Genomic DNA, 18,156 nt, shown 5'->3' with positions numbered 1-18,156 from the left:
AGAGAAGCAAGTGAACGAGCCCTGATCTGTTCTAACCCTGTCATTTCACAGACGAGGTCACAGGACATTCCTGAGCTTACACAGGCTCTACACCTGGAAGGAATCTGAGGGATGGTCCAGCCCAAGCCCTTCCATTCCCAGATGAGGAGTCGAGACCCAGCTGGGACCCAGTGTCCCATTTCCTGGCATCAGGCTCACTCCATTCACCTACACACTACCCCAAGACCAGAAGGAAAGGAGAGTGAATACTTAGCCATGTTTGCTACAGAAACATGCCAGAGGATCTCATCATTAGTCATGGGGGTCACAGGGGCAGAGAGCTTGGGAAAGACCTTCCACTAAATCATGCAATCTGCATCAGTTGCACCTACAACAACCCTGCTGCTGAAGCATTTCAATATGGCATCATTAAAGTGCTTAGGCCAGTTCCTGGTGGTGGTAATGCTTTTCTCAGAGGCAACTCAGAAAAACTGGCCTTCCTCAAGGACAATAATTCTCCAGAGGCCAGTCTCAAAATAGCAGTAATGAATTCGTAAGAGGGCAAACATCCTCCTTGTGACCAAGCATACAGTTTTCACCAGACTATTAATAACAATATTCTTACCTTTGTCTTTAACCACAGCTCTGGTTTTCTAAGATGACATATTACACTACACCAACACACAAGGCATAAGGAAAGAGCAATGTTTCACTAAATATTCAACCTTTGAAAAGAAAGCATATCTGTTCTTGCCTGTAACAGCAGAGGGAAAGAAGCTGAATGATGACAATTATTGTCCTAAGTAATAATGTAGTTCAATATTTTATGAACCTGGTATTTCCTGGTATGGTTTGCTTCTCTACCAACATATTCTCAACACCACTCCACCTGAGCAGAGTCTTTAAAAGATGCTATGGGAAAAGAAAAAGATGGCATGCTATCTGAACGACCTCAGCTCATGTGCCATCCCATCTCCACAGAATCCCTCAGTTCTAACTGAGGAAAAGCTGTCCCTCCTGGGCAGACATACTGCAACCACACTACAACAGCGTCAGGAAACCCCAAATGGAGAAGAGGAGGGCTAACCAAGAGCCTCAAGGGCCCTGTCCAGAATCTCTCTGTGGTCAGGAGATCAGTTTGTGAATCCAATGCAAGAAGCGCTGATTAAGTAAGCACTACATGCCAGGTACCACATACCAGAACCACAAAGACAAAAGGAAAACCACCCCTGTCCCCAAAGAAGGGAAACGGCCCAAACACAGACCAGCAAATATAAGGGGAAGGGACAGGGAGAGGGGCTGGACCTAGGATCTCAATGGTCAGTCGGTTAATAAGCATTTATTGAGCATGCCTGGCACTGTGCTAAGGTCGTGTGGCTACAGAGAAAGGCAAAGGTTAGCCCCTGCCCTCCAGGAGCTCCCTGTCTGTGAAAGAGACAACATGGAGACAACTACATGAAACAAGATAAATGCCAAAAACATCGGAGAGAATGAACAGCAGGTCAGGCTCGGCTCTACAAATGATCATCTTAGAGAGCCTCACCTAGAACACTAAACGGTGACACAGGAGTTGACCCCCGATTCTGCCTGGTTTCAAGACCATATCTGCCATGCCAAGCAAATGCAAACTATATGGGAAATAATTTAAAAAGGAAGGAGCACTAACTAATGGGAGCATAAGGGAAAGTCTCCCACATGCAGGAGGCAGTCTGGAACCACGTACGTAAGGGCACTAGAGATTCCAACAGATGAGGACGAGGAGGGAGAGGGCCCAGCCTGCACAGTCATGGAGTTGAGAGATGTGTGAAAAGTTAAGTCATTAACTGATTTCACAAATCTCACTCACTAAACAGGACCTACTCCCTTTGACTGCTTCTGAAGCGCTTTCCCCAATCTCCACTTTGGCCCCAGCACAGTCCCTTCCTCATTCCCTTAGACCTTGAGATCTCTAAGGCAAGGGCTGTTTTCTATTATCATCCTTGGAAGCCTGCCAGAGCTCAGCACAGTGCCGGACACGTAGTAGGCTCTTAATAAATGTTTGACTGGATTGAACTGATCTCAATGCCAGGTCTTTTCACTGATAATGACTAAATAGTCTACCCCAGAGTGTGACAGGAGGAGAGACAAACAGGAAGATCAGAGCTACCTGGTTTATATAACAAAACATATTCCCTCTCATGATCTCATCTCCTTGGTTTGACAGAAACTGCCAAAACGACCTAGAAAAGTTGTCAAGAAATGACAACAAATGGAATGGAACTGGAGCCAAAGATATCAAAGATATATTAAGTTCAAATCCTAAAACCATTTATCTGCTTAAAAATGGATTACAACAGACAACAGTGCGTTGGCTTTCAGTTCAGCCATCAGAGAGGCTTACAAACGTGAGTCCAGCAGGTTGGTACTGAAGCCCTTTGCTTGTCGCTTTTCTACAGAAGCACATTTGACCACAAGAAAAAAGGCAACAAGGAGCAAAAGAAAGTCAGAAGGCCTGGGTTCAAATCCCAGCTCAGGCACCTACTGCCTGTGCCCAGGACAAGTCATTTTTCTTTCTGGTTCTTGGTTCCACATCCATAAAATGCAGGGAATCTCTAAATGACCCTTAAATAACCTTCCAGCTCAAAATATGGTGTTCCCATAAAACAGAGTGTTCAAAACTGGGGGGGAGGGGAGGGAGGCACATGCCTCCCCCCAGTCTTGCAGGTTCAAAGCAAAGCTAACAAAAGTGCAAGCACAACGCTGACTTGGCAAATCCACTGCAGCTGGTTCCTGATGGTAGAGGGAAACACAGTGAGCTCTAGCATGGACGGGGGGAAGCTCCCCTTCTCTTTCCCTCTCCCCATCTCACAGTCCCCACCAGCCCTGCCCTGTGGCATGAGCTTCCTGCCCCGCCCTGGCCTCCCGCTACCTTCCAGGGCCAGGTAGAGAAGCAGGAAATGCCTGATGGCCAAGGCCTCCCATGATGAAGGAGCCCTGGGAGGGAAAAGTAAAGATTCTGGGGGCTGCCCACCATCATCAGCCTTTCCTCCTTTCTCTTTGCAAGGTATCCTGGGAGAGTGGGAGAGTACACTAGATTATCAGAGGACCTGGGTTCAAATCTTTCTACCTGTATGACCTGAGGAAAGTCACTTCACTCTCCCAGTCTTAGTTTCCTTATCTAGAAAACAAGGGGATTCTATTAGCTAGTGTCTGACGGCTCTTCCAGCGTTAGATCTATGAATACCATGCAATGATTACTTATATGCTTAAAATTTAATGTAATGTTATTAAAACTGCAATAAATTCTTAGTGGTATTTGAATAAATTGTGAGCTAATAAAATAACGTGCATATACTGCTTTATGAGAAGTGAAGAAAAGGTGACAATGTTCTGGAGGAAGGCGGAAGAGAATCGCCAGCCCTACGCAATTGTACTCCACTACGGATACAAAGCAAGCCCTGGAATCATCAGGATGACAGTTCAAGTCCTTCCTCTGCCTCCACTTCCAGGACACACTGACTGGATGACCTTGGACAAGTCATTCACCCCAGAAACTCTCTAACATGATAAATTACAGCCAAGTTGCTCATCTCCACGGTGGGATGGCTCTCTGAGAGTTCCTACGCCATAGATCTGGAACTACAACAACAATGTGGCACTTTGATGGCCTCTCCATATTGGAGAGACCCCTATATTTCCCTTTCCACCTGACAGCCAAGAACTCTCTTCCATCTAAAATGATCCATCAATTACTGAAAATTGAAAAAGATTCCCAGGAAAAATCACTTGGAAGCAGAACAATTTAGAATCTGCCTTGAAAGGTGGGCTTCAATCTTCCCTAAATGATTTAATTTAATTAAACTCTAATAGGGGATGGTGATGGACTCTAGTTGCAAAAAAAGGAAATAAATTTTTCTGGATATAGCCAAGGTAGGAATCTGTTTTACTTGACTCTGCACATTAATTACAAGGGTTTTGCTTTCCTTTTTCCAATGGGGAAAGAGTAGGCAGGAAGGAGAGAAAATTTATTTTTGTTCACTGAAAAATAAATAAAACTAAATAAAGCCTAAGAAAAAGAGTTATAGTTTGCTTAGGAGTGGTACCAAGTGTCATTCAACCCATATTTAAAAAGAAAAATAAATGTTTCCCCTAAATTTATAGAAGGATCTATCTACTCAATGTCCCTTTGAAATCTGATGAAGGCTTTCTGGGCAACCAACTGAAGGATGGGTTTCTTCGAAACTATTATGTGATAAACAAGAAAGCTTCAGAAAACTTTACTGCACCATTAATCACATGTTCTACCCTGTACTTTTCATCAAGAAAACAGTTTAGGACACCTTAGGACTACTGGCAACATTCATTCATCTTCCCTCAGTCTTGGATTGCACAACAACGCACTCCTGATATGGGCCAGGTGCCACTAATATGTTTTACAGGCCTGTGCTCATCTTGCTGCTAAAATTAAGGAAACTGCCATCTCCTTCCTTCACGGTATCCAAAATATCTGCATTCCAACCTTCCTCTTTTTCATTTAGATCCAAACAATGGGGGGACTGGTTTTAGGCACTCTGGATGAATGCCCCACTGCTAGAGATGCACCACCTTCATCACTGACCCCAAGGCTTTATTGTCCATAACACGTGAGCTTAAACAGCGGCTAGTTACTGTCATAAGGAATACATCTGGGTCAATTCTACCAAACACAAAACTGTTACATTCAATAGAGATTCTCTGACATTTTGATAAATGATGCTAAATAAATCCATCCCACAAGTCTGTTCATTTCCTTATGCAGTGGTACCTGCTAGAGAGGACTTTCCATTGGGGCCCATGAGAAGAGAGCCCATCCGCCTTAAAATCAGACCTCCCACAGCCAGTCCTTTCAGAGACATTCTTTTACCAACGACATTCCGTAACTTACCCTCCACATCTGTTCAAGCTGCTGTGGTGCTCCATGGCACAGAACCCTGGTCAAACCTCATGCAAATGCTTGAGAGAATTCCTGAGGAAAATACAAGTTTCAGCAGGCCTACCAGCTGTCCACAAAGGTACTGAAGTATGCTGGGCCTCTGTATGAAAGCTATAAAATGTTCACAGCAAAGAGACAGCTGGGTCCACCCATATGACTCTTTCAATACAAATAGAGAAGACCAAGCACCATACACTAAGAGATGAGTGGTCAGAGGGTATGAACAGTTAAGTTTTCAAAACAAGAAATGCCAATACCCACAAACAATGGGGAGTCCCTAATAAGAGAAAGGCAAATTGAAACAACTCTGAAGTTTGACCTCAGTCTTCCAAAGCAGCAAAAATGTTAACAGATTGAAATCATCAATGCCGTGGGAAAACAAACACACTAATACACCGTGGGGAAACATGTGAATTGAAACATTCTGGGAAAGCAAAACAAAATTTTGGGAGAAAAATTGTACATGTCCTTTGACTCAGCAATCCCACTGCTGAGTATATATAGGTCAGAAACAGAACAAAAGGCTCATGCATATCCCAACATGCACAACACAACTTTTGTCATCACCAAAAATGGGAAATAAAGCAATGGCATAAGAATTTAATGTAACAGATGGCACTGCACTCAAGAGATAATGACTTCAAGGAATTCATCAACATATGGGAAGCTTTTGATGGATACCTGTGAAACAAAGCTAACAGAGGCCCAAGGTCAACGGACATGGCGACTCCAGAGATGCCACCAAAGGCAGGTGAAGGAACCCGATTCATTCTAATGCCCAGGGCCAGGCCCAGTGAATCCATGATGGGGAATACCTCCCTCCTGGAAGAAGAGAGAGGCAGGGGACGGCTGATGTTGAACACAGCATGGACTTTAAGACACTGCGACTTGTCTGTAAGTTTTATTCAAATGTTTTTCTTTAGGACAAGGGATGGTTAAGTGGTACGGAGAAGTCAGGAGGAAATGATGCAAAAAAGATGCCAAAAAAACACTTTAAAAATGAAAGCCTGGCTCTGACTTTCGTGGAATGTCTGTCTGCATTATGGGCACTTGGGATATCCATCTAACATCACCCAAAGCCTCAGCAAAGATATTTGATGTCTCCTAGATATGTTAACTGTTTATTTTTCCAGATTCTCTTTTTTTTCACTTTAATTTTATCCATTTTTTCCATTACAGATATTTACAAAATATTTACAAAAGAAAAATAAATTTACAAAAGAGAGATAGAGAGAAAGAAAGAAAGAGAGAAAGAAAAAGAGAAGGAAGGAAGGAAGGAAGGAAGGAAGGAAGGAAGGAAGGAAGGAAGGAAGGAAGGAAGGAAGGAAGGAAGGAAGGAAGGAAAAGAAAAACAAAAAAAATCATCTCTCTTCTACCAAATATGTGGTGTCAAGAAAAACCAGTTCCCCCGATGGTTGTCTGCTTTGCGTCCTGCATCCATCAGGTCTCAGTCATGGAGCATGTTTCATCCTCAGTCTTCTCAGATCATGAATGGGCCATACATCGATCAGAGTCCTTACAGTTACCTCAGGGTAGCTGCTCAGTGAATCATTCCGCTCATTTCATTTTCCATTAACGCACAAAAGTTCTCAATTGTCCATTTCTGTCATCTTGACGTCACAGTCTAAATTGCTCTCCTCAGTCTGAGCCCACAAGTCTTCGGGTGTCTCTCTGAACTCACACCGCCATGGTGCTCCAGCACAGCCACACTCCACCACTTGTTCAGCCATTTCTTAGCTGTTACACGTCCTCTACAATTCAGGCTTTCCGCCACCCTTGTTGTCCAGATTCTCTGAGCTATCTCCCTATATTATTAAAAGGTAAATTCCCAGGACTATATTATGGGAGCCCAGTAGAGAAAAACATTCATTAAGCAATAATCCAAAGCCTTCAGCCCTCCTAAGGGACATAAAAATGTGCCCATTCAAACACTGCCTATTACATCGCCCAGCGTTCTTTACTCAAGGACCGAGCCACTCTTCCTTCAGTTTAGACCCAAGAAAAAGATTTTCTACAGTCAAATTTGCTCCTCTTTTTGTCAATGAAACTGTGGAATTCAATGTTTCTCTTTTCTGCTTAAATTGCCAAATTCAGTGCCCAAAAGTACCTGAAAGCAAAACACCTGAAAAACACCTTCTCCTGCTTTAAGGACTTAAGGACTTAATCTTTATTTTATCACTGGGGCAGTTTGGTGGCACAGTGAATAGAGAGCCGGGTCTGGAGTCAAGAAAACTCCTCTTCCTGAGTTCAAATCCATCCTCAGACACTTCCTAGTCGTGTGACCTGGGCAAGTCACTTCACCCCATTTGCCTCAGTTTCCTCATCTGTAAAATGAGCTGGAGAAGGAAAAGGCAAACCACTTCAGGATCTCTGCCAGGAAAACCCTAAATGGGGTCACGACGAATTGTCCATGACTGGAAATGACTGAACCTAAGGCCAGCCCTGTTCGCACTCCCTTGTCTCTCTTAGTCAGCCTTACCTGCATATAAGTCTGTTCCTCACCAATGCCGTAAAGATCTCTTGAAACAGTTTATGCTGTGGATGTCTGCTAAAATTTCTTTCATTCTTATAGTTTACACTGAAACAAAACAAACAGAAAAACATCTTGAATGTTAATTTGCAATGCCTGTTTTGAAGGGAAGGGAATATACCATAGCACAAAATTCAAAGGAATCTTACTTTCAGAGTCCAGAGTTAACTATATTTACGTGAATGTCTATTAGCTGGGTAAAGCTATAACCGGCAATGCAAGGATCAAATACCATCCCATTCTCTATCATCTTCTTTACTGAATTTAATCAAGTGAGTTCCCTCTTTTCCAAAACAAAATTTAGCTTCTAAAAGCAGCAGAGGAAGGAAGGGATGGAGGAAGGGATTAGTGGGTGACATGGCTTCTGTCACACAGAATCCTACCATGTTCCGTCCTCAGGCAGATTTGCACCTGGCTCGCTTGGCAGCTCCAGCAGGCAGCCAAAGGGGTTACCTCCTCAGTGTTCAGGAGCAGGCCTCCACTAGCTGCAGTTCACACCTCTAGAAGGACACATAACAAGCCTGCCCAAGGTCAGAAGTGTGGGTGACTGCAGTCAGTGAACTACTTCAATCTTCCACAGTGGAAATTAGAGAAAGAAGATATATTTCAAAGTTCGATGAAGATGTAAAAGAAGAAATTAAGTGGGGGAGAGCGGTGGTGAGAGGAGGGGGAGGCCTTCAGGGAAAGATCTATGACTTTACCCTGTGGCCCTCAAAAGAAGAAAGGAGCTATATATAGTACTCAAGGATAACGTGTCCATTCTAGGGACAGAGGAAATCAGGAAATAGGACATGATATAGAGGTGGTACAGGTGCAGCTAGGTGGTTCAACAGACAGTGTGTTGCACCTGGTGTCCAGAAGACTTGAGTTTAAATCCAGCCTCAGATAATTACTAGCTATGTGACCCTAGGCAAGTCACTTACCCTCCCTCTGCCTGCCTCCATTTCCTCAACTCTAAAATGGATATAATTACAGCACCTACTTCATAGGGTTATTGTGAGGATCAAGTAAGACAGCTGTCAAATGCTTAGCACCGCACCTAACCTGTGGCAGGTGCTTAGTAAATGCTTAGTCCCTTCCCCTAGGAAAAGAAAAGGACCTGAGAGAGTCATAAGATCCCATCTCTAGAGGTGGAAGGGACTTCAGGAAACACAGAAGCCAACACCTTCATTTCTCAGTTCTAATCATTAGAAATAAAAGGATATGGAGGGATTCTGGACCATGGAATTAAGCACTGGGTGGGGCCTGGGAAGTCCACTAGGCTAACACCCTCATTTTACACACTTACACATTGAGGCCTAGAGAAGGGAGGGTCTTTGCTTAATTGAGAGGAGACACACACCAGGCCACCAATTGCACACCCCGAAACACTATGAAAGCACGGGACCCTGGGATCTTTTAGGGTTCTCACACCTATCACATGGAATGTGCTGGCAATTACAAAACTCTCTCTTGGTTTCAAATGGACGTCCAAGTCCATTTGGGTCCATTCAAAATTTATGTGGCACTTGGTGACAGGACGCTCAAGCACATTAGAAAGGCAAAGAGAATTCATTCTTGGAAGAGGCGTGGCCTCTAGCAATGAGAAGTCTCCAGGAGGTCTGAGATAAACATGGAGACAAGAGAATCACCTTCTAAGTCAGAGAGGAAGGGAAATCATTTCTATAGCTACCAACAAAGTTTTCTATTGTTGTGACAACCAATGTATTTATTAACCACATCTACCCAGATTAACTGCTTCTTTTAACTCTACTTTGTTATGGACAGGAAGTAGACTGTTCAGAATAAAGGTCAGATTTAAACTGGACCCAACCAGATCAAAATTACTTAGCTGAAGAAGGTCCAGATGGGTATATATCAGCACTATGTACGCAAACACTCCAGTCCTGTTCTGTCACTGGTTCCCAAAATGGCTCCCGATTTGGGTTTCCAGGCCTGGATTAAAGTATTGCTCGAAGCTACCAGAGGAGGCTGTGAAAGGAGGCCTTGCAAAGGCGGGTTCCAGTCTCAGCTCGCTTGATGAGTCAAAGGCTCTGACGGGAGAGTCTGAGCTGGGCGGACGCGGCATTCCCTACCTAAAGTTTTCCAGTTCAACAGCCTCAGTGGACTCCTGCCACTGACCACGACTTCTGCGTCCACCGGCCTTAATGGCGTGTTCCGATTTCGTCATACTATTCTGGGCACTGTCAAAATTAATGGCTGGAAGCTGCAAAAAAGACAATATTTAAAAGAACAAAAGCTTATGTTTATTATGTATTATTCACACACACACACAAACATAACACTTTGTAATTACAAAGGTCTTTACATCACTACAAACAAAATAACCAAATACTGGAGGAAATAAGCTGCCTGCAGAGTGGGTGCTTTTGTGTATCTCCCCAAAGACACTCACAAGAACTGCTAATAACAGCTACAGTCATCATTTCTAAAGGGCTTTTAGTTTACCAAGCACTTTACATACGCATCTCACTGGATCCTCAAAGCAACCCTGGGAGGAGGGGGCTGCTGTTATTCCCAGTGTACAGATGGGAAAACTGAAACCAGGAAGTGTTTAAATGACTTCTCCAGGGTCTTATCTAGGTAGGATTTGAACTCAGGTCTTCAACAGTCTGACTACTACACCACCCCAACACCCCCCAAACAAGGGTCAAATTTGTAGCAATTAAAGCTGGTGCCACAAGACAAGAAAAGAAAGAACACTGGAGAACTTTAATATTGAAAACTCCCTTTCACTCTCAGCACCCTCAGATCCCCTCCACACACTGGGCAAGGTCAGCCCATCCCACACGCCTGTGTTTCAGAATCCTGCTGCAGAACACAGATTCCTTTTCTCCATAACAGGAATTCAGGTCTGAATCCCACTCACAGCCCAACGAGACCAAAAACATGGATTCTGGCTCAGCACTTGAAGAAAAGGAATTGGTAGAAGGGAGACAGGGGCAAAGATGAAACAGCCCAGCACTGGCCAAAAGGCAAGGCAATTTGGTGGCTAAGGGGAAGGATTAGCAGCCTTAGCTGAGATGAGTCATCTCTGGGCAAGGAAGGACCTGGGCCTCCAAACTATCCAAGGCTATGTAGCTGAGGAAGTGCAGCCTCAAGGGTTAGACCAGGAGAAAGTTAAACATGATAGTGAAAAGAGAAAGGGTAGATCTGAGATGGAGGGGGAACACCAGAAGCAAAAAAGAGAGGTGAAAGGTTAAAAAAAAAAGCCCAAGAGAAGGATAAACAAGGAAATTCACAAAGGCAACGGAAAAAATATAAAAATTCAAATTCAAGAAAGCCATAACACACTGAATAAATTATCCTCTGAAGCAAAAAGAACTTAAAAATTCTAGTGAAAAAGAGAATTACATGAATCCCCCAGAGATCATGATGCAACACTAAAGTCCACAACATTTCAAAAAAGATAACCAGCTTTTAAAAGGGGATAGGAGGATGGAAATGAAGCCAGAAAGCAGAATTAAAAATGACAGTGGAGTAGGCATCGGAGACCATGTGATGAAAACTATCTCCAAAATAGCAGCGGCTAAAAAAGAGAAAGACAGATTTGGAGCTCAATAATACAGACCAAGGCCAAAACACTGGCCAAAAAGAGGCAAAGAACTACTTTTAAGAAATGAATACATTCTATTTGAGTCACGGTGACTGGCTGGATATGTGGGATATGAGGGAGGAGACACAGGTAAAACAGGTTTCAAAGCTGCAGTAACACTGGAAAAACAATGAAAGGTCAAGAAGAAGGAGCATGAATTCTGTGGTTGGATATGTTGAGTTTAAGTTGTCTGTGAGACATTCATTTCAAAATGACCAAAAGACATTGGTGATGGCAGACTGGGTGTGAGGAGAGGAGACTGCGACTGCACCTATAGATCCATCCGTCTTCTTCATCCTGAGCTTAAATAACCCATTCTTGCATAGACTATAACAGAACAAAATTATAATACAGGAAGCACAAAAAAACAATCTAAGTGGAAACTTGATAATGACTTCCTGGATCAAAGAACAAATCAAAGAGAAAATTATTAATTCTGAGAAAGAGAATGATAACAGTGAGACGCATGAATTTTTTTCAGGAAGTAACTAAAGCAGACATCAGATGAGAAATTTTATCTTTGAAAATACACATTAACAGAATTAGTAAAATGCTAAAACAAAAAATATTAATGAGAAAACGATATCACATAGACTTGAAACAACTAAATCCTTAGATATTCAAATTAGTCATTCAGAATGAAATTAGTAAAAAAATTTATGACAAAGAATAATGAGAAAAAGATATACAATTGAAACAATTCAATCCACAGCTATTTAAAATGGTAATTCATAATGATTGACCACATAAAAATTTTGTTTAAATACAGAAATACGCATGGAGATGAGTAGTTATAACCTTAGCAAATTTGGGGGGCATTATTTAGGTCCAAGGTTTTTTCCACACCTTTTTGTATCTTCTCCTTCATGTCCTTTGTGAAATAATCCCTCAACAGACTCACAACTGTGTCTCTTCCGGGACAGATGTCGTTTATGTATATTTGGTCCAATCTGACTGCTTTCCTTTCTACCTTCTCTATAAGAAATTTGGGAAACTGAGCCCAAGTGTGGTGGCTCTTCTGTCTTCAATGATAAAAAGTTTGTCAAAAAAAATTTTCCTGACCTTTTCCATTTATCTTCTGTTTATGATCTTTTTTATTTTTTGTCCTTAATTACCGTTGGAGAACTTTACTCCCTTGGATCTAATGCCCAGCTTCTTAAACTGGTTTAACCTTCCACTACTTCTCTCTGTTTCTGTGACAAAACTAGTCATAGTTATCCATCATCCTTCTTCATAAGGCTTTTACACAGATGTTATCATTCTAAACCAGTGCCGTCTTTGACAGCTGTTTCCATTTAGCAAGGAAGTCGAGGTTATGGTGACTAAAGTTTTTTTTAGGGAGCATTTCATTTATTTCCTCGTAGGAATTCACTTTCTGGTACAGGTTTGGTGAAAGAACTATTAGAAAACAAGCCTCACTTCTCTAGATGAAAACCAGAACAAATTCTGTAGGGAAGTTCCTGTGTCTATTGGGAGACTGGTTGGGGGAGAAGATGCTAGAATCTAGGATACCAGACCTACAAGAGACCACAGTTTTCATGTAGATATTCATGTTCTTAGCTAAAATGGAAATGTGTTTTACATGACTAGACATATTTGTATTGGGTTATTTTTTTTTTTTTACTTCTCAATGGGTAGGAGAAAGGAAAGTGGGAGGAAGAGAATTTGGAAGTAAATATAAAATAAAATTTAATTTAAAAAATACTACTGCTCCCCACTCCCACAAACCCCTTAGATTGCTTCTAAACTGAAAATACAAGAGTATTTCATTCAAGGCAACTGTGAACTGTGAAAAATCCAGGTTTAAGAAACAGGGAAGGATTATCTTGTTTACAAAAGGATTTATCATAGATTTCCTTTAGTGACCTTTTGATGATAGGTTTTTACATAAATTAAATTTACATAGAATCTCCAATTTGTGGAAACTGCGTTCTCTGCACTAACATCTGTGTGTGTTTTGTCAATGTAGCCTTTGGGGGATCCCCTTTAAAATGAGCACACAGAAACTCTATCCCAGCAGCGACACTCTTTAGATCAACACTCATTTTGATGATGACTGTTAAGTTCATCATAAAAAGCAAAGTTTAATTTTTAAAAATAAACTGAAGATTAATTCAGAGGGGGAAAAGCACCTAAAACTAGCCTCCACCAATGTATTGACTTTTACCACTGAAACAAATAACACGTTATTTTAAAAGACTTTTAATCAAATAGCAATTAAACTGACAAGGAAAGACACCCCTCACCCCCGTCTCGTGCTCACAGAAGAAACATTCATCCATAAGTTATCCCAACTCCAGAAACAGAGGGTATGCCTGTGCCCAGGGAACATGCATGATGAAATACACGCAATGAACCCATGTGGCCAGGGGACACGTGTCTTGGGCAACAACTCACACCTCCAGCTGCTGGGCAGCTGATGTCCTGTGACCATACTGTCATACAGTTCTCTGTCGATCTCTGCTAAGGGTGTTGTTTCAGACAGGCATCGTTCTGCTCAACTCCTGGATCTGTCATCTCTGCTCCCTGCTGGACATTTCTCTGGTTTCAGCGTTGCCGAGTGTTCCTCTGCTACCAATTTCTGGATTGTCTCCACAGGACCACCAGTCAATCACATCAGCTCCCAGGTGCTAGGGTATAGTGACCAGAAAGCTTCTTTCTGGTAAGCTAATACTTCTTTTAATCATATCACAGCCTCTGAGCCATCACAACTCAGCTAAGAAAGAGCTGAAGGAAAGTCAAGGATGTGCTCAAGCAGAATTTCAATAATTTGATTCTCTGCGTCGAGGGTGAAAGCAAAGTCTAATATTCCAGACAACTATCTGACTAAGGTTTAGAAATTTCTTATAACACAATTTTTCCATTATGGGGATCTGCTCCCCCAAAAGTGATTTCAGGGGTTCTGTCCAAGGAATCCTGGGAAAAAATCACTCCCAAGACTGTCTCCAGGCTGGCATATAAATTAATTAAAAATTAATTAAAAGAAATGAAAACCAAGCTTAGGTATTATATTCTGATCAAAACATGTTCGATACCCAGCAGTCAAGTCATTCTTACAAAGCTTAGTTTGGCTATCTTGTAAGGGAGGGGATCAGTCACAAAAGAGGGAGTGACAGTTCTGCACAGCCCAAGAAGAAATTAAGCTATGGTGAGCTCAAAATGGTGGGGAAGAGTTCTCTGAGGCAGGGACAGTTTTAAATCACTCCTCCAGAGACCCAGGATAGTCAGAACAATTCAGTTCAACAAAGGGAACTGAGAGCAGGATCTGCAGCAGCAGCAGCAGATAAAGCAAGGTTGCTTTCCTGGAGAACTGAATCTAAGTCTTATTTATAGCAGCTGGAGCCTTTCCATGGCTCACCACTCAACTTATTAAGAGACTCAAAGGAACCCTTGAAACAACAGTGAACCTAGTCCCCTATCTACTTCTCCCTTATATGCTTTATTGATGAACCCAAAAGGCAATGTTATTTACTTCTAAGAATTTCTCTGCTCTTTTAAATTTGTTTATTGGACGTTTATTTTTTTTTATCATTTTTCTAGAAAAAATGTATTGAGAATTAGTATCTAATATACAGAATGTGGATACGGAAAGAAGCTAGTGGATATTTACTTACTAATATAATTTAACAAGCTGGGAAACCTCATTTCTCATCAAAAAAATAACTTGGGATCTCAGAATTTTTGTAAATCATACGAATAACTTGGATTTTTAAGTTTTATAAAGTTGCACAAAAAAAGAAGTCACATGGAATCAAAACCCATGCTCCAGACTCAGTCTCAACACACTCTGAACAAGAGGTTTTGGGGTTTCTCCACCCCATAGTCCAAGGGGTTTCAACCTACATCACTCAAGGCCTAGCCCAGTCCCTGGGATTGGAAGGAACTATGTGAGTAGCTTATAGAATCATAGACTTAACATCTTTTCAGGGCCAGTAGGGGCCTTAGTGATCACCTAGTACAATCCCATTTTACAGGTTACAGAATGAAGTCCTAAATAGGTCACATGAGTTGCCCAAGATGACAGTTATCATCTGGAATATACAAGGAGACCAGAACCTGGGTCTCCTGCTTCCCTCTGAACACTCCTTCCACAAAAGGCTCACAGGTTCATTTGCACCCGTTTGGGCAGCCAAAAATGAAGGCAAAAGCGGAATGTTCAAACCATTTTTCCTTCTTTCCTGACAGTTCTCATTCCCTCATCATCAGCCTCAACTCCACCCCCCATAAAGGGATTTGGGAGCCACTTTCAGGGGGCAAAGAAGATAACTCCGTCTCCTTCAAACTACTTCTACAAGGGACCTATAACACCATGCTCCATCTCAAAAGTCTGCTGTATTAACTTATAATGAAGTCAGTAAGAATAAAATATTAGCTTATAATGGCCTAATAAAAACATTACTTTTAACAATGCCAATTCCTTTTCATTGACCTTGTGGTGACCAAACAACATTAGAATCTCAATTAGTCTTCTCAATTCTAACAGTACAGGGAAGGACATGCCCAGTCTCTGGAAAGGTATTTCCTCTACTTTATATGAAAAATTAGCACTCAAGTATATAAACCAGAATTTTGTAACTTTCTGAAACATACTTAGATCTTCCCCAAAGTACTATGAAAACCAAAGAGAGAAAGAGAGAAATCCAGAAAAAAAAAAAAACCCATCAATTTCACCTTTTCAAAGAAGATAACTCATTCTTCCTTAGCCTTTTTTTTGGTAGAAATATGGCAGGCCCCATCTAATGATTACTGCATCACTGGCACTAATAACATTACCTGTTCCTTATACAGCATCTTCCTGCCATCATACTGAACACTTAAAATATCAAAAGATAAACTGCAATACTGTCCTGTTATCTATTCTCCTTTAACTATGAAACAATGCAGAATAAGCATCAGGAAATGTTATGGCATGGGAAAGAATGTGATACACAATGCTTTGGAAAAATTCATTTCCCTAAAGTTTTAATAAGCCAGTATGACAGGAACTCAATAGGAGATAAGAGCACATATGTCTAGACTAAGCAGTAAAATCATGGATAATTAGGAATGATTGAGGGTAAAGATCAGTCTGAATCAAGAACAAATATGAATTTTAGAAGACAGCAGTGGGCTGAAGATCGGGCACTCAGGCATCTGGCACCTTCAACCATCTAAAACAGATTCAGTGGATCAAGAGCTAAGCAAAATGCTTGATCCAGCCCCAGAATGTGAAAGTAGCCAAGATGAAACTCAAACACACAAATGGATCTATAGTCTAGCTCATCAGCTTGGACACCCTGCCCTCTCCAAAGAAACCGAGCACAATCTGTCCACAACTGCCAGCCCGGTGATGCCTGTCTACGTCCTCTTCATTCCACGCAGGAAAGACGAACATGATGAAGGCCCCCATTCCTGTCTCCAGGGAGCCCTCACCTTGGACACCTGCCCTCCTTTGCCCTCTACAGAGATTTCCTCCATCACACTGGCCAGATGTTTGTGCCTAACAAGCATCCCCATTTTCTACCTTACCTTATGTTTCTAAGCAGAGGGTCCTCAAAGGTGATTTTTATTTTTTAATATCTTTCAAAGAATTGTGAATGATTTTGACTTATAGATGGAATGCACCACAACAGAAGAGAGGCCTGAAGGCAGCACGGTGCTCTCCCACTCCAAATACTTTTCTTCATCATCAACAATGGGTGCAACATCTTTCAGTTAGTTGCAAATGATAAAGACATGATCCATTATGGAGCATCTCTAGTGAAAGCCTATTTGTTCCCTATTAACACTCTCATTAAGGATGCCCTTGATTTGATATACATGATTCTCATAAATATTTCATACAAATGAAAAAATAAGCATGGGTTGGCAGTTGACATTTTGCAAGGGGCACCAATTTTTTATGTTAATACACTTAAAATTTTTTCCACATTTTTGGTATCCTTTCCCCTTTAGATATCTTGAACATTGACCATCAGTGCTCCATTACTTCTTCTGCAGCACAGGTCACATCTACAAACCTTTGGCCCAATCTGGCTTCTTTCCCCGTCTTTATTCTGCTTAATACCATTTCTAAATCTCCTATAAGGCACATCCTGGACTATGATGTTAGGGTCCACTGTTCTTGAAGGTGAAAGCATGTTTGTTATAAAACTCTCTGCAGAACGTCTCCATTTTTTGGCTACTTACTGTCTTTCCCTTTTTGTCCTTCAACATTCCTAGAATAAGTTAGTTGGATCTCTTGCCAAGCTTTCTTTAAACTGGGTTTTTGCTCCACCGCTGCTATCTAGTTTATATGATAATACTAACCATAAGTAGCAACTTCCTTATATTTTATGAATAAATGGGTACTTTATCACAGTTTAGCATGAATAATTAAGTCAGGCTATGGTCTTTTTATTGACCTCTCCCCTGTCATATCTTTTTTTCCCCATTTTTACTCTTTCTTCTAGTTTGTACTAACTCTGATCTTTCATCTAACAAACCAGTGGCGTGACTACACCCAAACAGTTGATTCAGGAAGGACTCCAACACCAGCAACATGTCATTTCCTGCCTCTGAAAACATAATCAGTTTCATTCTTTGTAATGTCATGTTGTGTTTGCCACATCCAGTGTTTTCTGATCCATTTCTTTTCAAGAAAGAATTTCATTATGTAAAAGAGTAAGGCTTCTGTGGAGTCAGTAAGGCTTTGGCCTCCCTTATTTCTTATTCCTATTTTCGAACCTATTTATACCCGTCACCACCTCCCTCTGTAAACTAGCTTCTGGCCTCATCACTCAAATGAAACTGCTCTCTCTAAATCCACTGATAATCCCTTAATTGACAAAAACTGTTGTGTTTTTTCTCACTGCTCATGCTCCTTGATCTATGTGCTGCAGTGGATGCTTCTGACCACTCTCTCAGATATTCTCTCCTCTATGGATTTCTGTGACACAACTTTCTTCCAGTTGTCATGCTATATGTCTAAGCATTCCCTTGTGCTAGCTCATCATTCACCTCCAGCCCCCCACCTGTGAGTATTTCCCAAGGTTTGGTCCAAGGCCTTCTTCTCCTTCCTCCCTTTGATCTCTCAATGACCTCATCATCTCCCAAATGTTTAATCACTATCTCTATGTCTAT

General features: G+C 41.6%; 1 protein-coding gene across 7 annotated transcripts in view; it reads right to left on the bottom strand.

Annotated features, from left to right (window-relative positions):
• Positions 1–18,156, bottom strand: part of NEK10 (NIMA related kinase 10) — a 237,154-nt gene that overhangs the window by 194,501 nt on the left and 24,497 nt on the right. For 6 of the 7 annotated variants that reach the window (XM_072651141.1, XM_072651146.1, XM_072651143.1 and 3 more), the window contains exons 4-5: positions 9,536–9,666; positions 7,410–7,508 (exon numbers count right to left, since the gene is read on the bottom strand). In XM_072651141.1, coding sequence (XP_072507242.1) covers positions 7,410–7,508; positions 9,536–9,666 — 230 coding nt within the window. Of the gene's footprint in view, positions 1–7,409; positions 7,509–7,843; positions 7,961–9,535; positions 9,667–18,156 lie in introns of those variants that run through there. The other variant, XM_072651145.1, reaches the window with a different exon arrangement.

The sequence above is a fragment of the Notamacropus eugenii genome, chromosome 3 (genome assembly GCF_028372415.1).
Source record: "Notamacropus eugenii isolate mMacEug1 chromosome 3, mMacEug1.pri_v2, whole genome shotgun sequence".
In the NCBI taxonomy this organism is placed as follows: Eukaryota; Metazoa; Chordata; class Mammalia; order Diprotodontia; family Macropodidae; genus Notamacropus; species Notamacropus eugenii.
The sequence above is the reverse complement of the archived record's forward strand: the minus strand, read 5'-3'. Positions and strand labels throughout refer to the sequence as shown.